This window comes from Cygnus atratus, chromosome 4 (genome assembly GCF_013377495.2).
Source record: "Cygnus atratus isolate AKBS03 ecotype Queensland, Australia chromosome 4, CAtr_DNAZoo_HiC_assembly, whole genome shotgun sequence".
NCBI lineage: Eukaryota > Metazoa > Chordata > Aves > Anseriformes > Anatidae > Cygnus > Cygnus atratus.
Window position 1 is genome coordinate 26,490,760 of NC_066365.1, and position 21,952 is coordinate 26,512,711.

Sequence of the window (21,952 nt, forward strand, 5' to 3'; positions counted from 1 at the left end):
ACAGAGGAATGCTAAGAGATAGAATCGAAGTTATAATACTTAAATGGTAATAAATGTTGTAATGCTTAAAAGGCACAGCCCTAGATAAGTGAAATTCTATACAACAGAACTGTAAAATGATAGGTGAAATTCTGACTTATGGAAGACTAACATTTCACATATACCCAACAGATTTATCTTACCCATCAAACAACCTATGGAATGTAACTTCAAATAACAGACTGCAACATATTCTCAAATACCAACAGGCGAGAAACACAAGACAATATTGTTTGATCAATCACAGAACGGTTGGGGGTGGAAAGGAGTTCTCCAGATTGTCTAGCCCAATGCCCACTCCCTTTTTAGTCCTGGTTCAAGCAGGGTCAGCTACAGCAGGTTGCCCAGGACTGCATCCAATTAGCTCTTGAGTATCTCCAAGGATGGAGACTCCATAACTTCTCTGCATGACCTGTTCCAGCGTTCAACCACCCCCATAATAAGGTGTTTTCTTATGCATGCAATTATCGAATAGCAATGTACACTGTCAAAAACTGGAGCTAGTTTAAACACAAATCCTGCTTAGCAGATATTCTGCAAGTCGTGTTTGTGTTAAGAAACATTTAACATTGATGTAGCTGAAAAAAGTACACAGGGAGCCTGAAAAGTCACAAAACAGTGAAGGCATGGCAGTTACAACATGCTGCTCAGAAAGCCGACACTGGTTGGAGAATAGCTTGAAGGACTGATAAATGAAGTGTCCAGGAAGGACAAAAAATTAATTGTTTTGTAATGGAAAAGAAATTTCCAGTACAGTCACATGAAAAGAGCCTGCTTTCTAGTCATGACATGCAATACTAGAAATTTCAGGAAAGAAATCATTATCGGCTCCCTTAGCCTGGGGTAATTATATTAATGTGGTAAGTAAGGAGAGGAGATACAAAAGATGCAGCAGTTCAAGAAATACAGCCTTTTTGTTTTTCATGCGACAGTACTGAGGAACCCAAGCGGTCGTGTTTGACCTCAGCTTTACTTGGCTTTTAGAAATTTTAAGATCACCCTCACTGCTGAACCAGGCCCATACAGCCCTCCATCCACACAATTACTGTTGTCTATAAAATTTAGCACCTACTTCTATTCAGCTGAACAAACAAAGGGCTAGTTTGAATTCAATGAACCTTAACATTATTTTCTACAAGACTTGCTTATTAATCAACAGTAAACGGTTTTGTTTTTTTCCCCTTAAGAGACCTAAAACTACACATTAAAAAAAAACAAAACTATAAAGATGCTAGCTTTGAGAGATGGAAAATGAGAAAGGCAGTAATGAAATAATCACAGTAGATGATGCAGCCATGGCATTCACACTTACCTTGATACCAAAGGTGAAGACCGTCATGATTATTTTAAATATGAGTGCTAAACACAACTGCCATATAGCTGAATAAACTCCGGTGCCTGCTGGGCGGTCAGGAATATCATCTACTATTTTGCTTGCGTTCATATCATTTCTGTAGTCACAGAGGGAGGAGGATTCTAACGGCCCACAGTCTGTGAACAGCTCTTTAATAAGCTCACTGGTGTTTAGCCTTGTATATGGATTAGGAAATGCGATGACAGCTGTTATTGCTGCAACAATAATAACCTCCAGGACAGGGTACTTCCCAAATTTCGTAGATTTGCGTCGACGACACCATGCAATGTTTGCTCGAATGAAAAATGCGCCCCAGAGCCCACCAAATACTCCCAGAAGAATAAAAGGAAGCAGTTCAAAAAGGTACCAAGGAGTGTGATATTCCACATAAAAAAGAACTAGGCGGCTATTACCAAAAGGATTGATGGACCTTAAAACAAATGCAGCTACTAAAGCAGCAAAAAATGATCTCCATAAAGTTTTCAGGGGGAAATAATAACTGACCTGCGAAAGGCAATACATGAGAATTGTTAGTGATCCAATTAAAGATACTGGAAAGACTGTTTCATGCATGTATTACAGTTCTGTTGATCACATGCTATATATACTGAGGAAAAAAGTCTTATATTATCAGTACTATTCCTATCGCTTGGAGCACTGGAGCTCCAGCACGTATTACATTTTTATAAAGCTCTAAAACTATACTTAGATCAGTTTCAAGAACTGTACTAAAGCAACACTGAAACCACTGCTGTTGTAAGACGTAAGAAAAAACAGAGAGTAATTTATGCTTAAAACCTTCTCTGTTTATAAGCATCTCTTCCTAGCATTCAACAAACACCAGATCGGGTATTAGCTGTTCTCTCAAATTTCCCGCTAATACTGTTTCATCTCCTTTCAGCCAACAGTGAAAGGTTTCTGGCAGATGTGTGTTTTTATGAAGTACTGTTAAAACAACAACAACAAAAATTAAATACAACATGCAAACTCACACTTAAGCCCCATACAACATGACTGAAATTTTGAGAGAGTCTTCTTCTCAGCCTGTTTGTTTTGCAACAAAATAATTCTTCAAAATCCCTTAATGATATACGGAAATTATACAAGAAAGTATACTTTCCTTCCTTCCCCCTCCCTCCCACTCCATTTGGAGACTTTTAGAAGACCATTAACATGTGGGATTTCTTAAAAAATGCTAATGATCTAAATAACATTGTTTTTGAAACAAAAAATGTCGAAAACTAATTTAATAAGAAACATTTCTTAGTGAAAATAGTTTGATGGCCTCGCTGGTTTTATTATAGTGTATTTGTTTTATTAATAATTAATATATTCACTTGTGTTCAGTGTCTGAAACTTTGAAGAAAATGTTTTAAGAACTGAACTGTCAAAGAGATTTCTAAAGCCTCTTACAAAATGAAAAAAAGTCCCACAATTTTCACTTTTTAGAATGCATTTATAGAGTGAAAGACTGGTGCCTCTCTCTATGTAAACTGTACTTAATGACTCAGCAATTCTCCAGAAAAATATACTTGAAAATAAAGCAAAGTTGACATTCATCCAAAGAAAAGAAAAGAAAAAAAATCTTAAAGAGTTTGCCTATAACAGGACTCATCATTTTGAAATGTGGGTCCTAAAATAACTTCTCTCTTAGGAAAAACTCCACAGCTTAAAGGAATCTGAGGTTTTTCATACCAAAACATATTTTAAAAACATTTTTCCTTTAATGCCATCTCTTGACATACCTCCTCCAGGCTGAAAAGGACTCCACCAATTGGGGCACCAAAGGCTACAGATACTCCTGCTGCTGAGGCAGCTGACAATACCTAGAAAAGACAGTAGTAAAGGGTTTTTCACTCTGTGATATGCTCTAAAAATGAAAAACACAATCTCATTACAGTTATCAGTTTCTTCTATGTTTCTATCTAGGACACAGACTTGATAACAGAAAAGCATCAGGTGAGTGTATCAAAATGCTTATAAGATGTGGCCACTGCCCACAGCAGCTGCTGACAAGGTACCAGCCACAATGAAGCCATGGATGCTCCTCCAAGCATCCTCCCAAAAGAAGCCTGTGGTTCAATATGAAACTACTGATAGCTCTTTTTCAAGAAATTGTAGCAAGCTTTCCCTGTACCAGAACACGTATGTAGTAAAGAAGTCCAGCTACTGCAAATATTACTCATTGCAAAGAAAAAAAAATCAGTGACAGACTATGCAGTTTTTAAATCAGTCCTGTAGATTTGCTCTCAATACTCTTCAAGCAAAAACTTTCAAAAAGGCATAAGGTGAACGAAGATTAAGAGAGAAATTATTAGGAAACAAAGAAGCAGATGGTCCTGCAGCATCATGGATGAATTAAATTCAATGCATGAGGCTGGTTCAAGTGCATGTTAATTGCAACAATATCAGACAGGTTCCTTGCAAGAACAGTGGCCCCTGAAGCACTTACATACCTGTGGAAGAACGCACAGAGAAACTCAAAGAATTATCACACTCGAGATGAACAACAAAACCATGGAAAATAAATGATTTACTTAAGAATACACCGCTTTGAAACTGGAAGTGAATCCAAGTTTCCTATACAGTCTGCAGTCTTCTTCGAGAAGCATGGAAGTTGAGAGTGAGAGTACTACAGCACAGCTGGGACAACACTCTTTCTTATTTTACAATATGGAAATTTTATTAAATTAAAAACAATGTTACATCTTGCTACTCACTATCATTATACTTGTTTTCAATAGTATGGCTCTTACTGCCAACAACAACAAAAAAACAGGTAAAGAGCCAAAAACACTGTTGTCGCCAACCCTTTCCCAGGAGCACTTTGTTCATCAGTTCAGAAATCCTCTGCTGTCCTCACACACAACTGGAGATGATTGGCAAAATATAGAGTCAAGAAGAAGAAAAAGAAAGAATTTAAGGAAAAATCAAATGGTAACTGAGATGGGAAAAATGCAGAAATGCTCTGACATGGAAACATGGAAACAGTTTGCCTTAGAGAATGCTATGGTCATAACACAATGAAGAGCCATAGATAATTCAAGCCTAAACACAATCTGGGAGAACAAATATCTTCTAAACAAATCAGTGTTTGGATTTTTTTCTCTCTTTATTTTTTTTTTTTTAAACCAAAACATATGGAAAATCAATACTTCCTAGAAATGATTTTACAAAAACTTACCTCTCGTTTTTTAGCTTCATTTGTGCTGTACTTTGGAAAGAGGTAGGAAAAAATATTCCCACAGCAGCAGGCAACATGTACCAAGGGACCTTCCTTTCCTAAACTCAAACCCGATGCTACAGCCAAGACTAAAGTGATGGTTTTTATCATCAAAGTCCACTTTCCCAAATAACCTCTGATGATGAAGCCGCTCAAAATAGTTTTTATCTGGAAGAAAAAAAAATGCTACTGTATTCTACTTTCTTCAGTAAATAATTACTTTTATCATTTTAGACATTTAACTTCAAAAACAGCCTTTTCAAAGGGCTAACTCTGTCAGACATTAAAGCATGTATCATTCTGATTACTACACAGAGCCCATTTGGTTGCCAGAGGCTTTTCATTTGCAACTTACTGTACAACAGAGAACAATAATGTACAACAACAACATCAATTACATTTGGTAGAAAACATATCTGCAGTGGTTTCTAGGACTGCATTCGCTGGTTTATTATGTAAATTGTCAAATGAAAGTCAGAAAACTCCCGAAGGAAAAAATAAACCTGCAAACACTATACTATTGCACTACACTAAGACATCTCACCCTTGCATCAATTTCACCCCTTTCTATTTTTCTGTATTTCCTGTTTTTTTCCCCTCTACAGAAAAACATAGCAAAAGATTTGTTGACATGAAGATGGAAAAGATAAGCCTCTTTCACTAGAAAGTGTCTTTCACTTTCCTAGGACTTTACTTTTCCTAACAATGTCACGTTACTGGCCTGCAAATATGCCTGTATATAGAAAATAATACAGTTATCGAATCAAAGAACAACACATCTATAAATACGACATGCAGAAAACACTGGCCAGCTGTGTCTAGAAAGTAAAGGTTATCTATATTTGGAGACCAATTTAGGATGAAATCTTTTCTGGAGTAACACCACAGACTTATACAAAGGCAGGATTTCTCCTTCAATTTCTGCAGTACAAATACATGGAAAATATTTACAGAATGACCGGAGAAGTGTGACTGACCGGAATTTTACTTTGTCGTCCCCCCCATCCCCCACCACACTCTGTGCATAGTTGCAGAGAGCAACTGTAAAAAGATGAGTTTCCAGGGATACTACACAATTTGTTTTGAGAGTTGATAGTCGACCCACATTCTGTCAATGATCCTCTGCTCTCTGATCACTGCAGGGCAAGGTTTGGAGGGGTGCTGGGAAATAACTCTTCAGAAGTTTACTCTCTTAGGCTAAGTTTTTCCACAAAACGTAGTCCGGCCACAAGCATGAAGTGAAAACCTATGCACTCAGTACCCGAAGCTTCACAGCACCTCCTTTTTTCAGCAACAGTTGGCATAATTACATTATTTAAATTTGAATATTCATACTAATGTATTTCAAAGTCACAAGGCCCTTCCTCTTGGTTTCCCCCCGAACCTGTAAAGCAGCAGGAATTTTCACGCCAATATGAAACATCTGTAATGTAATTATTATTTAGACCTCACCTCAGGTATCCCAGAGCCACAGGCATATGGAGCAAATACCTTCACCAGAGAAACTGCTAAGAACGCAAAGCTCAAAGCCCAGAAAATGTACATTATGTAGTTCATTATGTATGAGCCTGGACCCTAAAGAAAAAAAGAAAAACCCCAAAACGTCAGAACACAAATTTGATGTAGGAGCAGTCACTGCTGAAAATAACAGAGAAGTACTGAAAAGCATAGCCCTTTGCACATCAGCAAAGACTGGGTTATACAAGTTAGTGTTCTAAGACTTCACATTAACAAACAAACAAGATAAAAACAAGCATAGTACAGCACCTAATAGCTATAAAAATGCCTAAGATCGACTGAATACTAAGTCTTCTTTATTAAAAAGGTTTTATGGTAGAAAAACTAAAAACAATATTCTTAATTATCCAAGGACAATACAGACTTCTTATCTGTTTAGTTTTTTGTTTAGTATGATCAAGAATAAAAGTTCCCGTTATTAACAGTTCTATACTCTCCTTATAAATTCCTTACACCCGCAATACTCCAAGTCCTCTTGCAGTATATAAAATGCACATTTATTAGAGCGTAACTAATTAATCAATTAAAATGCCGAAAAACTGAGCAATAGTAGAACCCAAAGCCCAATTTAGTACCCTGGCCTTAAGACCATTCTTTTCTTTGCTCAGTAGAGCGAATGACTTCAAAGAAGGGGCATATACTTACCTCTGCTTGCCCAATTATTAGTTCTGCCCATGTTTTCCACTGTGGACATTTATCTCTCTCTTCAAACGTGGTCTCATTTGAACCCCAGCAACACTGTTCATGGTTAAACCACAAAGCACTAAGGCAAATGCCTTCCTTTAAGTCAGTCATCCAGTCAGCAGCAATATCGATTAATCCTGCCAGTGCCCCTGTTGTAGAAACAGTTCTGCGTTAACGTTCTAGGAAGTGGAAACAATAAAAGCAGCTAAAATGAAGTGGGATGGCATTAACTTATATAAACTGAAGTTACAGAAAGCCTAAAGAAAATGACATTTCAAACATTACTGATTTCGAGGAATATATTATATTTCCAGTATAGTAAGATATTTGCTGAAGAATCTGGTACCTTTTGTTATTTCCCAAGTTGGATCCCAGAATCACTCAAAATCCCAGCATGGCTGAGGTTGGCAGAGACCTCTGGAGGTCCTCTGGTCCAATCCCCTGCTCCCAGAGCAGGCTGCCCAGGACCATGTCCAGGAGGCTTCAGAAGATCTCCAAGGAGAGAGACCACAGCCTCTGTACAGCAACCTATTACCAGTGCTCCATCAGCTGCACAGCACAGAAGTGCCTCCTGATGTCTAGATGGAACCTCTTGTTCCATCAAGTTTCTGCCCACTCCCTCCTGTCCTGGCTCTGGGCACCACTGAAAAGAGCCTGCCTACATCTTCTTTGCACCCTCCTTTAGGTGTTTATAGACATTGATGTTATCTCCCCCCAGGCCTTCTGTTCCCCAGGCTGCACAGGCCCAGCTCTTTTGGCCACTACTCACAGGAGAGGTGCTGCAGACCCTCCGCTGGACTTTCTGCAGTATGTCTAACTGTCTCATACCGGAGGGCCCAGAAAGATGTATTTTTTTGTTTTAATCCCTACGCCATACTTCTCCAACAGTCCACTGATACTACAGAGTTAAGAGTCAAAAGATGACTGTAATATTTTTCTGACAAAAGAGACAACACACTTTCTGACACAATATCTTACCGTGCCTCAAAGAACTCATGAACTATTTTAGTATATTTTGTAAATGTATATTTTTTAAAAAAATAATTCTTACCTTGCCAACAAGGGTTTTAGAACATCATAAATAGAAGACCACACAAACCCTGATGACATTCTTGTAATAGATACACAAAATGGCCTAATATCATAACATGGTGAGCATGTAAACCTCCTACTACAGGTAACAAGCAGCACAGATGCTAAGCACTTCTCCAACTCAAAGCTTTTTTTGTTTTTTTAAATCATTTAAAAATATTTACAAAAAACAAATACATTTTTCATGGTACCAGTGTACTGCAAAACTGCATCTGAAGTCAGTATTTTTGAGAATGTATACAACTGTTAATTAGTTATAATTTCCTATTTTTAAGGTATTAATCACTACCAGAGAAATTTGTCTAGAGACAGCCCCTGGGCTTACTTGTATGAACTGGCAGTAGACAACTAACGCCGGTTCACATTTACTTATCTCCATACACCATCAGTTTAAGATTCTGGGCCAAACAAGGTCTAAGTCAGTATTTCAGTAGAACAGAATTTAAACTACATTAATTGAAATACATAAACTAAGACCTTTTCCTGACAGAAATCAAGGTTGTACCACTTGAGATTCACTGGACAGATACGACATAAAACAACTGAAACTGTAAAACCTGGGCAATGTTCATGGCCAGAATTTGCTAGCTTTGGTGCTCTGAAGCACAGTAAAGCTATTTTAATATACATTGCAGCTTTGGAGGGGGAGAAAAAAAACACACAAGAAAACAACACTGCACTTTCCCACTCAAATTAACGTAAGCAATTTCCAGCAATTATACACTCCCACTTTGTATATTCAGAGGTATATAAACATGCTACACATTTTGCATATATACTAATTTATATGTGATTTGTGAGTGATTATGTATATATTTAAGTAGTAATTATACACTTCCCATGCCTTTTAACAGACATTTCTATATTCTGCAACTAATCAAATCCTCCTAGGACTTAAATCTAATATTTCTGTTTAAAATATTTCTTTGGAAAAACTGAGAAAACATTTGCAACCTCTTGCTTCTGCATATTTTGGTCACTTGAAACTGTGCCAGTAGAAAGTAGCACTGCATCACAGTGCGGCCACAAACTATCAAACAATTTCAGCTATAAAAATTCATCCTAAAATAAACCAAGTGGTAAAGGGTTTTGTTTCCCTTAGTAAATCCTTTCCCCCAAAACACTAAGGTCTGTATATCAAGATAGTGACTCTTTTCCTCCCTTAATGAAATTACAACACTAGCCTGAACTAGCTCTTATCCAAGTTGGTGAATAACACACAAATGAAATGTAAAGAAATACTCTCTTTTTTTAAATTACCTGATGCCAAGCCAGTTAGTGTGACTACGAGCCATCCTGACCATGCATCATACAAGCTTTTTGTCATCTCCCATGCTGATTCTTTCTTCTTGCTGTTAATCTGCAAAGAGAAATCATTATGAATAGTTGCACGTGTTTTTTTAATAACAGGAGAAAAAAGCATGTATAAGTAACTGTGTGATGCATGACGTATAAGTAACTGTGTGATGCAAACTGCAGGCAAATATACCCACTCTTTAAGCTACAAGCATTCTCCCAGTATTACTGCATAAAATAAACTTAATTATTCAGATATCTAGTAACTGACAGAGGAAGGTAAATTTAATTTAAAGAACTAAAACCCCAAAATTGCACATTAGGAAAAATGAATACTTTCCGCAACGTCTAGAACATGTAATTGTAAAATTATTTCTCTCCTGTAAAATTATTTCTCTTCAATGATTTACACTGAACCGGAAATACTGTATTTCTTTTAGTATATTACTAATAAGCTATTCCATATAACTCAGATTAATTAGCTCAGATTAATTACTAAGCTTCTAGTCCAAATATAAACATTTTTCTTTTATGTTTAAACCAAATACCACACCAAAAAAGAACAGAAAAAAATGAAAAACCTAGACAACTACCTGACCCTTCTAAACAACTATAACCAATGACATCTAATGGTACTATACAGAAAAAAAAATCATTTTAGCTTTATTTACTTTACTTTGTGCATGTAGTCAAAATTTGTCCTCAACGTGTTTTATTATGTAACTGTCTTAATTTTTTTTCATACTATAAAAGGAGGGAGATAGCATCTAAAACAAACAAGGTGCATGGGCGGGGGGGGAATAAATCAAGAAAGCACAATACTAGGCAAGGAAATCTCTAAATCTGCTTTATTTTTAAAGTAAATTAATGTAAGGATTCCAAAAGTTTGGCAATAAGGCTCCAAATAGCGTACTTCCTCCTAAAAGGCTACTAAACAGATTTATTACAAGACTGATGATAACTTGTACAACAGTAATACAACCAGAGTCCAGTTCATGAAAGAACCTGTAGCAGAGCACGCTGATACAGGTGAACAGGCTGAACTTTGAAGATCTTCTCAAGAAATGAATAAAGAAGAGGAGAAAAGAAAGTTTTGTGATGGAAGAGTGGAGAGGACATTTCCTATGCTTACTGGGACTACTTTTTTTGTTAAATAGTTAGACGCTAATATTTTAGATATGAGAATTTCACTGTTCACAGTCAAAACAACCAGAGCACTGCATAGCAGTAGCAGACATACACTTATACCAGTACATGTACCACCACAAGCACTGCCATACTGCTGCAAATTCATCTACACTGGAATATAGCTTTAAATACACAACCATTGCAATAAACGCAGTACTATAAAAATGTCAAGGGGGCGTGACACACCTGTTCCCACTCTGTTAAGTTACTGCTTTCTTTTAAAGTTATAATACTGTTGCACAACTGCAGGTACCAATGACACTGTTTTTTTTTGTTTGGTTGGTTTTTAATAGCATTAGAGTAGTCCTACCTGATGTTAAATACTTACAAATTTAAAAGTCTGCACGTATTTATATGTATTACTAGACCAGATCTCAACACCAATACCCAAGCCAAAATAAATTCCAAGTACTGCTATTTATCTCATGTACCCGTCTATGCCTTTCTCTGTCTTTGCACTTCTCTCGAACCCAGTCAATGGTATGGAAGTCATCGTACGTTCCTACTCCAGGAATTGGTTCATCCAGAAGATCCAGTAAATGCGTTGAACTGTTGATGCTTCCTCCATTTGTCATTGTATAATGAGTTCCTGTGACAGAGAACAGACAGAAATTAATAAATTCTGTAATAAACTAAGTATTCTAATGATCATGACATTGCATATAAAGCTTCTGTGCAAGTAATTAAGACACTTCCCATAGTATGTGTATGTTACGTCATTTAGATCTCTCAACGTTGCATGTTAATTGTTTTTCTGTCGTTTATCTGTACGTTAAATTCGCACAACAGCAACTTCATATTTCATGTTGGTTAAATATAAATTAATGTACTAGTCAAATTACTGTTCCATTTTGTGTGCAGACTCCTGAGAAATTTCAACAGAACAAAGTGGGGGGAAAAAAATGAGTGTTTCCGACACATATTTAACTTGAAATTTGCTTTTGTTTATGAACTACTAGAGGAAAAATTGACTGTAAGAAAACAAAATCAGCTAATACACGAAGCTCACAGGACCCTCCATAAGTTGCCAGTTATTTCTAAATATTCCAGTCTTTGTTTACCGCTCTCTCCTGCATGTCTGAATCAAACCTAAAAAGTATTATCAACAGATAATAAATGCAGCTTAAAAAAAATGAAGCAAGTACTCACAAGACAGCCCTCAGTCACAAAGTTGGAAATACTGTAAAAAGAAAATGTCTTCTACTGATTTATCATCACTAGCTAACTCCTGCACAGCCAGCTTACACAGCAGCACCCCCCAGCAGTATTTCTTTCAGTAATCAGAATAAAAAGAATGAGATGAATATGGAATGCAGGAAAGCTTTGTCTTTTTAAGCTTCCATATGTCAGCAATTCAGCAATATATTGGGTTTTTTTGAGTTCCTGTGGTATGTTTACAGACCCTAGGCAAAATTTCCTTCTGAATGGCTGCCTAAATATAGCACGACCACCATTCCCCCACGCCCTCAGTGCTTCTACAGCAGTAATTGGTATAAAGGGAACATTTATATTGAGGTTAATATAGACAATAATGATTTAAAGAGTGGTTACTCTCACTTGTTTGACTAAAAATAAAGTAATTTGGCCAACGGCACATGGTATACCACAATAACCTCTATTCTTAAAGATGTAGGCCCAATTTGGCCAACACTACTATCAGTTCAGGCGGGCCTAAGATTTTTATTTTTATTTTTTGGAATTGTGGGTTCAGCTTCTTGGTGCTGTCAGCAGTTTACAATGTATAAAAAATAAACAAAAGATCTTTTATGTAACACAATGCTTATTTGGACATTTTCTTGGTGGTGAAGGACAAGACAAGAAAATTATAACAAAAAATGTATTAAGACCAAATGCAATCTGAAACTTTCAAGATACACAAAACTATTTGTTTTAGTACTCAGCACCCCTGCTTTGCTGTTTACATGCAGACAAGCTGAAAAGCGTACAAAAAGATTAGTTTGTTAATTTACTTATTTGTTTCACATTTAAAGTGAAAGGGAAGAATGCAAATGCAGAAAATGCCTCAACAGTGCCAACACCTTTCTCTCAAAGCTGCTGCTGGTCTCTCTTAGGACAGATGCTTCCATTGTTAGCCAAAAAGGCTAACAACAACAGAAGCTTGGGTCAGATTTGCAAGTGGAGGCAAATGTAAAAATCTTGATCTAGGATAAGGGATTCAACTCTCTTGCCATTTCCAATTCTGGTAACGAGAAAGGAAGTCTAACATACATGTCTGGCTAGCTGAAAGGACAAGTGCATCTAGTGGATGAGACAGTAACCAAAAGTGATACTGCTCTCAAAATTTAAAGGGGGAAAAAAAAAACAACAGAAGACGAAATGAAAATGCCTTTTTTTTATGCGACATTATCCTTCTTCACAAAGGGGACATAAATTACAGTTCAGCCTCAGCTTAATTATTCATCTCCTACAACGTTTCAGTTACATCAAGAAGTTTCCTGAACCTGAGTGACCACAATAGAACAAAAGCTTGCCTTTGCCCCAGAGCGTGGCTTTATGCCCTGCTATATACGAACCATTATATATGAACCAAAAACATTAAGCTATAAGGAGCACGCAGCTTTATGCCACATGAGGCAAAGGACAGTTGAGAGCTGGAAAAGCATCACAAACAGTAAGAGCTGATTTTAAGCATATATCACAAAGTGCTGAACTGGATTCTTTCCACAGAAACCATCAGGGACAGCACCACAAACTACACCAGGCCCTGAGCAGAGCTTGGAGTAGACTAATGAAGAACGGTCCTTGCCTGGGCACGGTAAAAATCCCACTGAGATCACGTCAAGCTCCTGCTTTACCAGCATCTGCTAAGTCACAGGATGGGAAACACGTGGCACACCAAACACTGAAATGATTATTGTATGGTGGGGAGAGATACAGAACGAGATGTGAAGCTGAAGAGGTGATTTCCTTGAATACAGAGCTGTCATGGATGCCTTATGCAGACGATCAGCTGTTACATTATACCAAGAGAAACCACGTATATATATATATATATGGTATACCATTACACCTGAGAAACAGGCTGGAGTGAGCGTGGTGTAAAGGCCACCCTGAAGAGGACCACGGAGAGAACAGCTGTGTAAGATGTGATGCTCAGCGTCTAAGATACAGTCTGACAGCAGTGACATCGGACATTCTCCAGCTAATATCATCATCTATAGTGCCTTTAACTATTCCAAAGCAGCATTTAGAGAAATATACCTTTACCAGTACTCGACACTTTTCTGAGCTTTCACTTCCCAGTCTTCCCTTCCTTCTCTAACACGCCACACCACAAGGCACTCCTTCCAGCCATGCCAATGATGATTCTCATCAGCATAAACACATGCGAAGTCTCATCATGTCATGCCAGTTTCATCAAAGCGTTTTAAATTTATTTTCAATTCAATGGATTGTGCTAAAATCTTTGCCATTCATATGTATTTTTCAACACAACACTCTAATCTCCAAGCAGGAAATTATTAATTATCACACAAAGTATATATACACAGCCTCTAGCTACGGAACACCTCCATTTTCTGCATGTACACACCTGAGCTATTCTGCAGCTGCAAAGAAAGTAAAGTCTTCTTTTTCTTATGTATGGCTTTGCTTAAGGCTTTATTAGACTGGGAAGCAGATGGTAAAAAAACGACAGGCAGAACTTTTATTATCATAATTATTCCAAACTAACCCATGTTACCACAGAGAGGTAAAATAACAACACACTGGTCCTCTCAGAGGCTCTATATAACTCCTCTCAGAGGCTCCATATAACATACAGGAAACCTTACGAAGCAAATTCAACACAATCCTTCTATACTTGGCAAAACTTTAGGACCTGAGGTAGCTGGCATCCCTTAATTAGCAAAATTGTCCAACAGCGTCTTCACCGATCTTGTGTTCTCTACACGTAGCTAGCGAGCTGCTGCAATCACAGACTGCTTGCAGACAGTAAACTTCCAGACAATAAAAGTAACATGTTTCTTCAGAGCAAGGAGGTTGTGTTTTCTCGGTGATCCAATTGCTGTTGGCCTTGCCTGAGCTATTTTCTAGGAAGGTAACTGACTTTCGTTATCCTTCCACGCATGTAATTCCAAGCCTTCAGCACAACCCTCTCTCAGCAATCAGATCTGAGTGCTGAAGTACTGTTTCAAGTGAAGTTGATTAAAACAGGGGAAAAAAACAGACGTAAAACATCGATTACTTAATTTAATCTTTACTTACAATGTTAAACACAGAAACCATCTTTTTAACTGCCTGTACACTCCCAACAACCTCTGCATATTAATGACATCATGATGCTGAGCAGTGCTGCATACAGACTACTGAAGGAATGTTTTGTAGCATCCTCACCTCACCAAAAACAAAACACACCAAAATAAATAAATAAATAAAAACACACAACAAGCCATGGATATGAAATGTTGGGACTCAGTTGGATTCCTAGTTCCCAATTCCAATAGTTTTAAGAAAGTAGCTTGCATTGTACTGAAAGAAAAAAAAAAATATTAAAAAAAAACTGTCGTAAGCATTAAGGTTCACAGTAGAACGCTGCACCCTGGGAGGCCTGATCAGAATGAGGTACAGCAAAACCAAGTAATAGTGCTGCATGGCCAAAACCGGAATAAGGGAAGCCGATTCCAATGGCATAAAAGAGCTCTCTTCTCTGAATAAGTTTTTTTTGGTTGGTTGGCTTTGGTGTTTTTTGTTTTTAATTTCTGTTTGTTTATTTTTAAATGAGACTGAAAAAATACAATCCAAAATAGCTTGAGTGGACACTATCCCTTGATGGAGAAAGCAGTCCTTGCAGGACCTGGTACATGCTTTTCTTAATTTCCTTCTGAGCATGAACCGATACTAAACAGCTGTTAGTTCCAAACACTGATCCAATTTCCAGCTTTATTTGGCTGGTCCCTCCTGATATAAGGCAGGAAACCAAGAAATTACTAAACTAATATTTTGCTAGAATCACTCAGGCTGTTTTATACATTACAGCTTCCTCCTTGCCTTCTGTCCCCTTGAGGCAAGGAATACCTCTTCTTTTGTACTCTCTACATATGCCTCACACAAGCAGTCTCCAATCTTGATTGACATTGACACTATGATAAACATGACAAAAAGCTGACTTTGTAGATTACAAAACATTTGTCATGTGCCATGCAGAGCATTTTCAAAGGCTGCCTCACCTCCTCCAGTAGTGATCTTTCATCCTTTTGTCACTCAGTAGATTCCTTTCAGGAGGTTTGAAAGCAACCCTGTGCAACACACAGCTGATGAAAAGTCATGGGGTATGATTGTTTGCTTGTTTGTAAGGATACCTGCTAAGTTTCTAGCTAATCCATTTAAAAAGATAACGTCAGCAAGGACTAACACCTTTAAAACATATGAGCAGATCATTACTGACTCACTCACTATGGTACAGTTTAAAAATGTTCCAGCTAAAGCATTTTAAAATACTAACAAATCTAAACTTGAGTTGCTGACAGTCATATGCAGCTGCATTTGTCCACTGAAGGAACTCAGGAGATTAAAAAGATCTTTAGGGTCCTCCTTTCCTGGTCCCTGGATATGGAGAACTGAAGAGCCTCCAGACCTGGCTTCTCACTTCTTGTTGGGGTTCTCTCCTCCACGGAGGAACGGGACTCGTTTCTACATGTTGCGATTTAAAAATCCCATTGAAAGTACATTTAACATCTTTGAGTTCAAGAATTGAGGGGTCACATGCTTCACAGTTATGTAAGTACAGTTTCACACAAGAAACATGTTTTACAACATATTTGATGCTCTCAATTCCCACGTAACTGTACAATGATCCTTCCTGAGTCCTTCCTTTTGTGTGGTATTCCTTCTTGTTGCATAAAAATGATAAGAAAATCAGTATTTAAAACAAATACCACATCCTTGGTAATCAAACAGTGCATGACAGATTTTCAGGAGGTTCTACAGAGCATGATTATCCGCACAATTACCCAATATTATGTAGAGAACAAATCCACACATGTATAGCTTACAGAGAACAAGCTACAGAACTAGGACATGAACAGGCTCAAGAGGGTGGCTGGTGGAATAAACAAGACCAGAACTTTATGATGAAGTCTAAGACCACTTCTATATGCCATACAGCATATGATACACGTCTTCTGAATGCACATGACAACATACCCCGTCTCAGCATGCACCAGCTTAGTCCGTTTCATGAATGAAACATCTCTTAGGACATAACTACACAGTAAGGCTGAGCTGTACTCAGCGCTCCCAAATATGAGACGTTGCTCTCCCCATTTCTCCGTCCCACTCTTGGTCTTACAACTCCCTTGGATCAGCTCTGTCACATCATCCATCTGCTCAGTAAACCAATCAAATATGCTAATCCAATTAAGCAGACAAAAGGAACAAAAAGAAAAAAAACTGACATTATACAGAACCATGGTTAAGGTACCGTGCTGACAGACAAGAAATAGTCAGTGCAAGAGGAGGAGAGGGAGGGCAAGCAAGCTCACCCCCTTCCACAGCAACGAACTGTCAGACTAGTTACATTGAAATATATAAATGGGCCCTTGGAGTCTTGTTAAATTTTAATTATGCCTTTCTGCTGGAAAGGATTCAGAACTTCTACATCAATATTAATATCCTGCCAGTATACAGTAATACCTATTTCACAGAGCTCAAAACCCCCAGACGCCTGTTTAAAAAAGATTTTAGAGTTGTGAATGCAATGGGTAAATGATATCAATGGCAGAGCAAGCACAGCACCCATTTCTCCAAGCATTACATAGATTGTCAAGAAACACCTGTTTCAGCAAGAATACTCTATCTTGCTGCTGCTCACACACCCCTTTTTCTAGATGATGCACAACTGAGCCGATTCTGCTCAGCTGCCATCCTTCCCGCTGACAGCGGCGCAGGACATTTCATTTGGCTTACTTTAAGCAGCGTGAAAGGAGGAAAAAACAAAACGCACCCCTGCGAGTGAAAATGGAGCTAATCAGTTTACAGCAAAGGCTGGAATAAGCCCTCCCCGACATGACCATCCAAACCTGCTGAGTGCTAAAATCAGCCGGGGCTGTATCTTTCCAGAGACCAGACACTAATCCAAGGCTTTGCTTCACCCATGTGTCCTTGGGTATTAGGTGCCAAGGGGAATGGAGGCGGGGAAGGGCCCAGCACAGTGCACACGGTAAGGATCATTTACACTCGTTACAAAGAAGATTTGTATACACGAGGTACGTCTTAGTGCCTAAGCTTCTTTCTATAGCCATCTTCAGACCTCAAAACACAAGGCTTTCCATAAAAGAAAGAAAGAAAAAGAAAAAAGACAAGAAACAGTTGGCAGTTTATTTAAATTTGTCTGTAACCACTCAGAAAAAGCCATTAAGCACTATTGTCTTTTCCTGGCTAGAAATAATTTTTAAATTCCAGAATCAGAAGCACAGCACGCCGCACCAGAATGCACCATTCACCACTGCTGGTGATCAATGATTTTTAAAGTCTTTGTAATCAAGTAATACTTCTCCCTTTGTGTGCAGCTATGAATTCACAGCCTCTTTAGTTGGCTTTCTTAAACTGCATCACATCATAAGGGTCACAAGCTACAAATTGCTCTCTGCATTACAACCAAATTCATACAAAATGACAAAACTATATATGCAGCAACTGCAAAAAAAAATCACCTGGCAAATATACTAGGAAACTGGAAGACTCAGAACAAGATTTGAAAAACAGGGAAAATTATCAAAATGCCTGACAGAAGCACTGAGTAGTAAATAATCCCTTCCCCTCCATTACTTCTGGCAAAAAAAAAAAAAAATCAATCTGGGTTAAAAAAAAAAAGCCTTTAAAAAAGCAAGAGTTAAGTGCAAGCTGAATAGTAGCACCTCTGAGTGAAAACAAAGACTTTTGAGAACCTGTATCCACTGCAAACACACAGGAATCTGAGAAAAGGGCAAAGAACAGGTGAAATATCGCTCAATGCATATAGCACATTAAAAAATGCATAATTATCTTTGTCTTTTGACTTTAGGTGGAAGAATCACTTCTCTTTCTGTTTTTGATGCAGGAGGAAGAAAAACGTGTTATTACAGACTCATTTTCTTGTCTTAAAGTACATGGAGAATGGTCTATACTATTTCTTTAGTTATGGCCCAAACAAATAGTGACTTCAGATATGCAAGTGAAGAGTTACGGGGGTCCTCAATCTATTAAATTTACAACTTAAAAATATGGACCGTGCAAGAAAGAGATGAGAAAAACAAAAAGGTATAAAGAGATGTAACGTTACGTAAAGCAAACCTTACAAAAGGAAGTAATCTAGCATCTAACAACAGCCAAGGCGATAGCCAGGACAAGAGAAACTTAGATAATCACATTTCTAAACACTGCTGCTGCATGTACTTAACAACTACTTAGATACTCTTTTGAAGGGCAAAGACAGGATGCAACAAGAAGAAAAATTCTGCCAATATGATTATCCCAAATCAGGCCATGTTCAGGCCCATGAAAGGCCTAATATTGATTTGCTCATTAGCTTTCTAATACCTCAGATACTAGCACATCTCAAAGACTTCCCCACTGCTCATAGCATGTTGTAAGCTGCAGGTTATTGTAACTACCTTCATGTAATGGTGGGTGGCCCGCCAGTGCACAGTAAGTTACATTTACTACAACTATGTAAACTGGTATGCCCTTAATGCACATATTTCTCACATCTCCTGGCTACCAACTCAATTGCAAATTATTAATGGAAGAGCATTTCATTAATTTTGATTAAGGACTTTCAAAATCTAAAATGCATTTATGTTTATACGGGTGGGTTAACAACCCCCATGCTTCTTGAGGCTCAAGTTTTGCAACTGACAGTTTGACTGCTACATATGTATTGCTATTGCTTATATTTCAAACTTTTAAAGAATGGCAAAATCCTTGCCTATTTGGGGGGGAGAGGGGGGTAAAAAGGCGGGAGTGGAAATCACGGAGTGTGAACATGTCCATGAACAGCTGGAAGACAAACGAGATGCTGATAATTAGGAACTATCATATGGGTCCAGCTAAAAAGAATGATGCAAAAATAAATCCAAGGGCAAACAAATGAGTAACACAAAGAACAACTTATTTATACAATATATATTACACTATGTGGCTTATTATATATAATAAATTCTTCTGAGAAAGTGTATATGTCAGTTACTTGTTATATATGCAGTCCTGAATCAGGACTTAAAAATGCTCTCTAAAGGAGAGAAGTAGTATTTTTAACTCATTTTATTACCACAGAGAAGACTAGAAGTGAACTCTGTTCCTGCAGTTATATTTCAGTATACCTGGGAGGGTAAGGAGGTCTGGAATGATGTGTTTAGTACCACATAAAGAGAAGTATTGGGACAGAGGAGGTTAAAGGAAGGCCAGATAACAAAAACAGATATTATTGGACACTACTTGTTCCCCCCCCAATAAAATGACAAGTAGTAAATATATATTAATTGTTTATCTTGTCATACGTTAAGAATATTTCCGTTTGATGTTTCACAGCATATTCCCACTAAGAAAACTAAAATATCTTCCTAATGCAAGCCAATGGGTCAAATGTAATAATAATAAGTACAATATTTTGCATTTCATCTCATCCAATGTTAGTAAAGCCTGTTAATTAAACCTCAAAGACCCCTAATGTGTTAAACAGTCATTTCATCATTGCTGAGGTTCAGTCACTTCAGGCGAGCCACTGCAGTCAATTAGTACAAGAAATGCTTTGCTGTTACAAAGCAGTTTTGCAAGACGTGAACATTACGCTGCAGGACCGAGCTGTCACTATGTGAATAAAGAAAGAAATTCCACAGGCCTTAACAACTATGTTTCTTTTCTCAAAGTATCTTTATCTATTTTCTCCTAACTTCTTATTATAATGCTCTGAAATCTACATGAGGGAGAAACATCTTGGTAGTATCTTTGTCCAGATTTGTAGCTAATGTAATAAGTATAAAGAATTCACTTTTAAGTTTAAGCCTTTGTTCCCATTTTTAAGACTTATTTTGATAGCTAATGACAGTAACAAGGATTACGGTGGTATTACAGATCAGCAGGAAAAATACACAAATTTTAATGAAATCTGTGGCACAAACTATGGTCTGGAGAAGCAATTTTCATATGAGTCATATGCACTTGACAAATTAAGATTTGCAGGAGATTATGGCAGCAATCAAAATCGTGGGGTTTTGCTTGGCTGTTTTAATCAGAGCTCACAGTAGCAAACTGAATAAGCACTGGGTTTGAATACTATTTCAGAACACTGGAAGCAACAGAATTCAATGAAACAACTGCAAAACTCAACCAGTCACAACAGGGAATTCTCCCGCTGGTGCCTTGTGATATCACCGAGATGCAAACACTCAGTCCAGCCCCGACTGTTTTCATTACAGTGTTTGTAGATCGTATGCTTAAAAGCTAAACTCTAACGTGCCAGACACCATTTTGCACTGCAATTCTCTACTTTTTGTATTGCAAAATCAACTAAAATCTGCTAGTTTCCAGGCATATAATAAAACTGATCAGGTTTCAATGTCCAACTATAATCTGCAGAGCTTGGAAGTGTAATTAACAGGGATGTTTTAGGAATCTACTTGTTGTTTCAATGTTTCAGGGATCTACAGTCTACCATTTCAGGTAATCAGCATGTACAGCCAACTCATTTTCACACCTATCTGAAAAAAGACAGCAATCTAAAGAGATCTACTTCACACCTCGCAGATGTATTAGAAAAGTACCATCCTCAATTTCTCATAAGGGATTCTAAAATTTGACATAGAAAACTATCCAGCTACCTGCTATACAATTATGATCTGCGCAGAGAATACTGTGGTCAAAAAGTAGCAGCAAAAGGTTAAAAATTTCCTTGTCTTAAAATACCCTAAGCCATGTTAGAACTTGTTGATATTCTTAACATATGCTGGTAAACACCTTAAGAATCAGAAAAAGACAACAATAACCTTTTGTGTAAAGCATTAAAACAGATGAAGACGCCAGATGAAAACAAAAGAAAGTATGACCTAATTTATTTAAACAAGTAAGAGATGATGAGGAAAGACACAACAGACTAAAATAGAGGGAAAAAAAAATCTTATGTAAATGATCCTTATTCTCAGCGTACCTCCTCTTTAATGCCACCGCCAGCAGCCATAAATGTTGATAAGCTTCTAATTTTAGATTAGCCGATTTAAACGAAACTGAAGTGAGCAATTATCGCGTTTACTGTTCTTAAACACCAAGGTTTAAGCAGCTAACCCAGTGAAATGGGAGACGTCCTCAGAATTTCGAGGCGTCACTCATTCATTCCTACTCGAACTTGTCTCACTTTTTTGAGATAGCGCATCTTTACAGCGGCCGTTCTGCTCTGAGTTGGGGGTAAGAAGCAAAGGGCAGGCTCAGAAGAGGCTTTTTCTGGCAACGCTGCCTTGTTTTCGACCTGCCCCCTCGCAAGCCGCGGCGCAGAGGGGAGCGCTCCCCGCCGCTCTCCTCAGCCGTAGCTCCGGGGGCGCGCCGCCCTCCCGCGGCTCCCGCTCCCC

The 21,952-nt window shown here is 37.9% G+C and overlaps 1 protein-coding gene across 4 annotated transcripts in view; it reads right to left on the minus strand.

Annotated features, from left to right (window-relative positions):
- CLCN3 (chloride voltage-gated channel 3) overlaps positions 1-21,952 on the minus strand; it is a 62,293-nt gene that overhangs the window by 12,536 nt on the left and 27,805 nt on the right. For all 4 annotated transcript variants that reach the window (XM_035549557.2, XM_035549541.2, XM_035549562.2 and 1 more), the window contains 7 exons: positions 10,826-10,983; positions 9,171-9,270; positions 6,780-6,967; positions 6,069-6,191; positions 4,578-4,784; positions 3,139-3,219; positions 1,352-1,897 (listed from right to left, as the gene is read on the minus strand). In XM_035549557.2, coding sequence (XP_035405450.1) covers positions 1,352-1,897; positions 3,139-3,219; positions 4,578-4,784; positions 6,069-6,191; positions 6,780-6,967; positions 9,171-9,270; positions 10,826-10,983 — 1,403 coding nt within the window. The remainder of the gene's footprint in view (positions 1-1,351; positions 1,898-3,138; positions 3,220-4,577; positions 4,785-6,068; positions 6,192-6,779; positions 6,968-9,170; positions 9,271-10,825; positions 10,984-21,952) is intronic.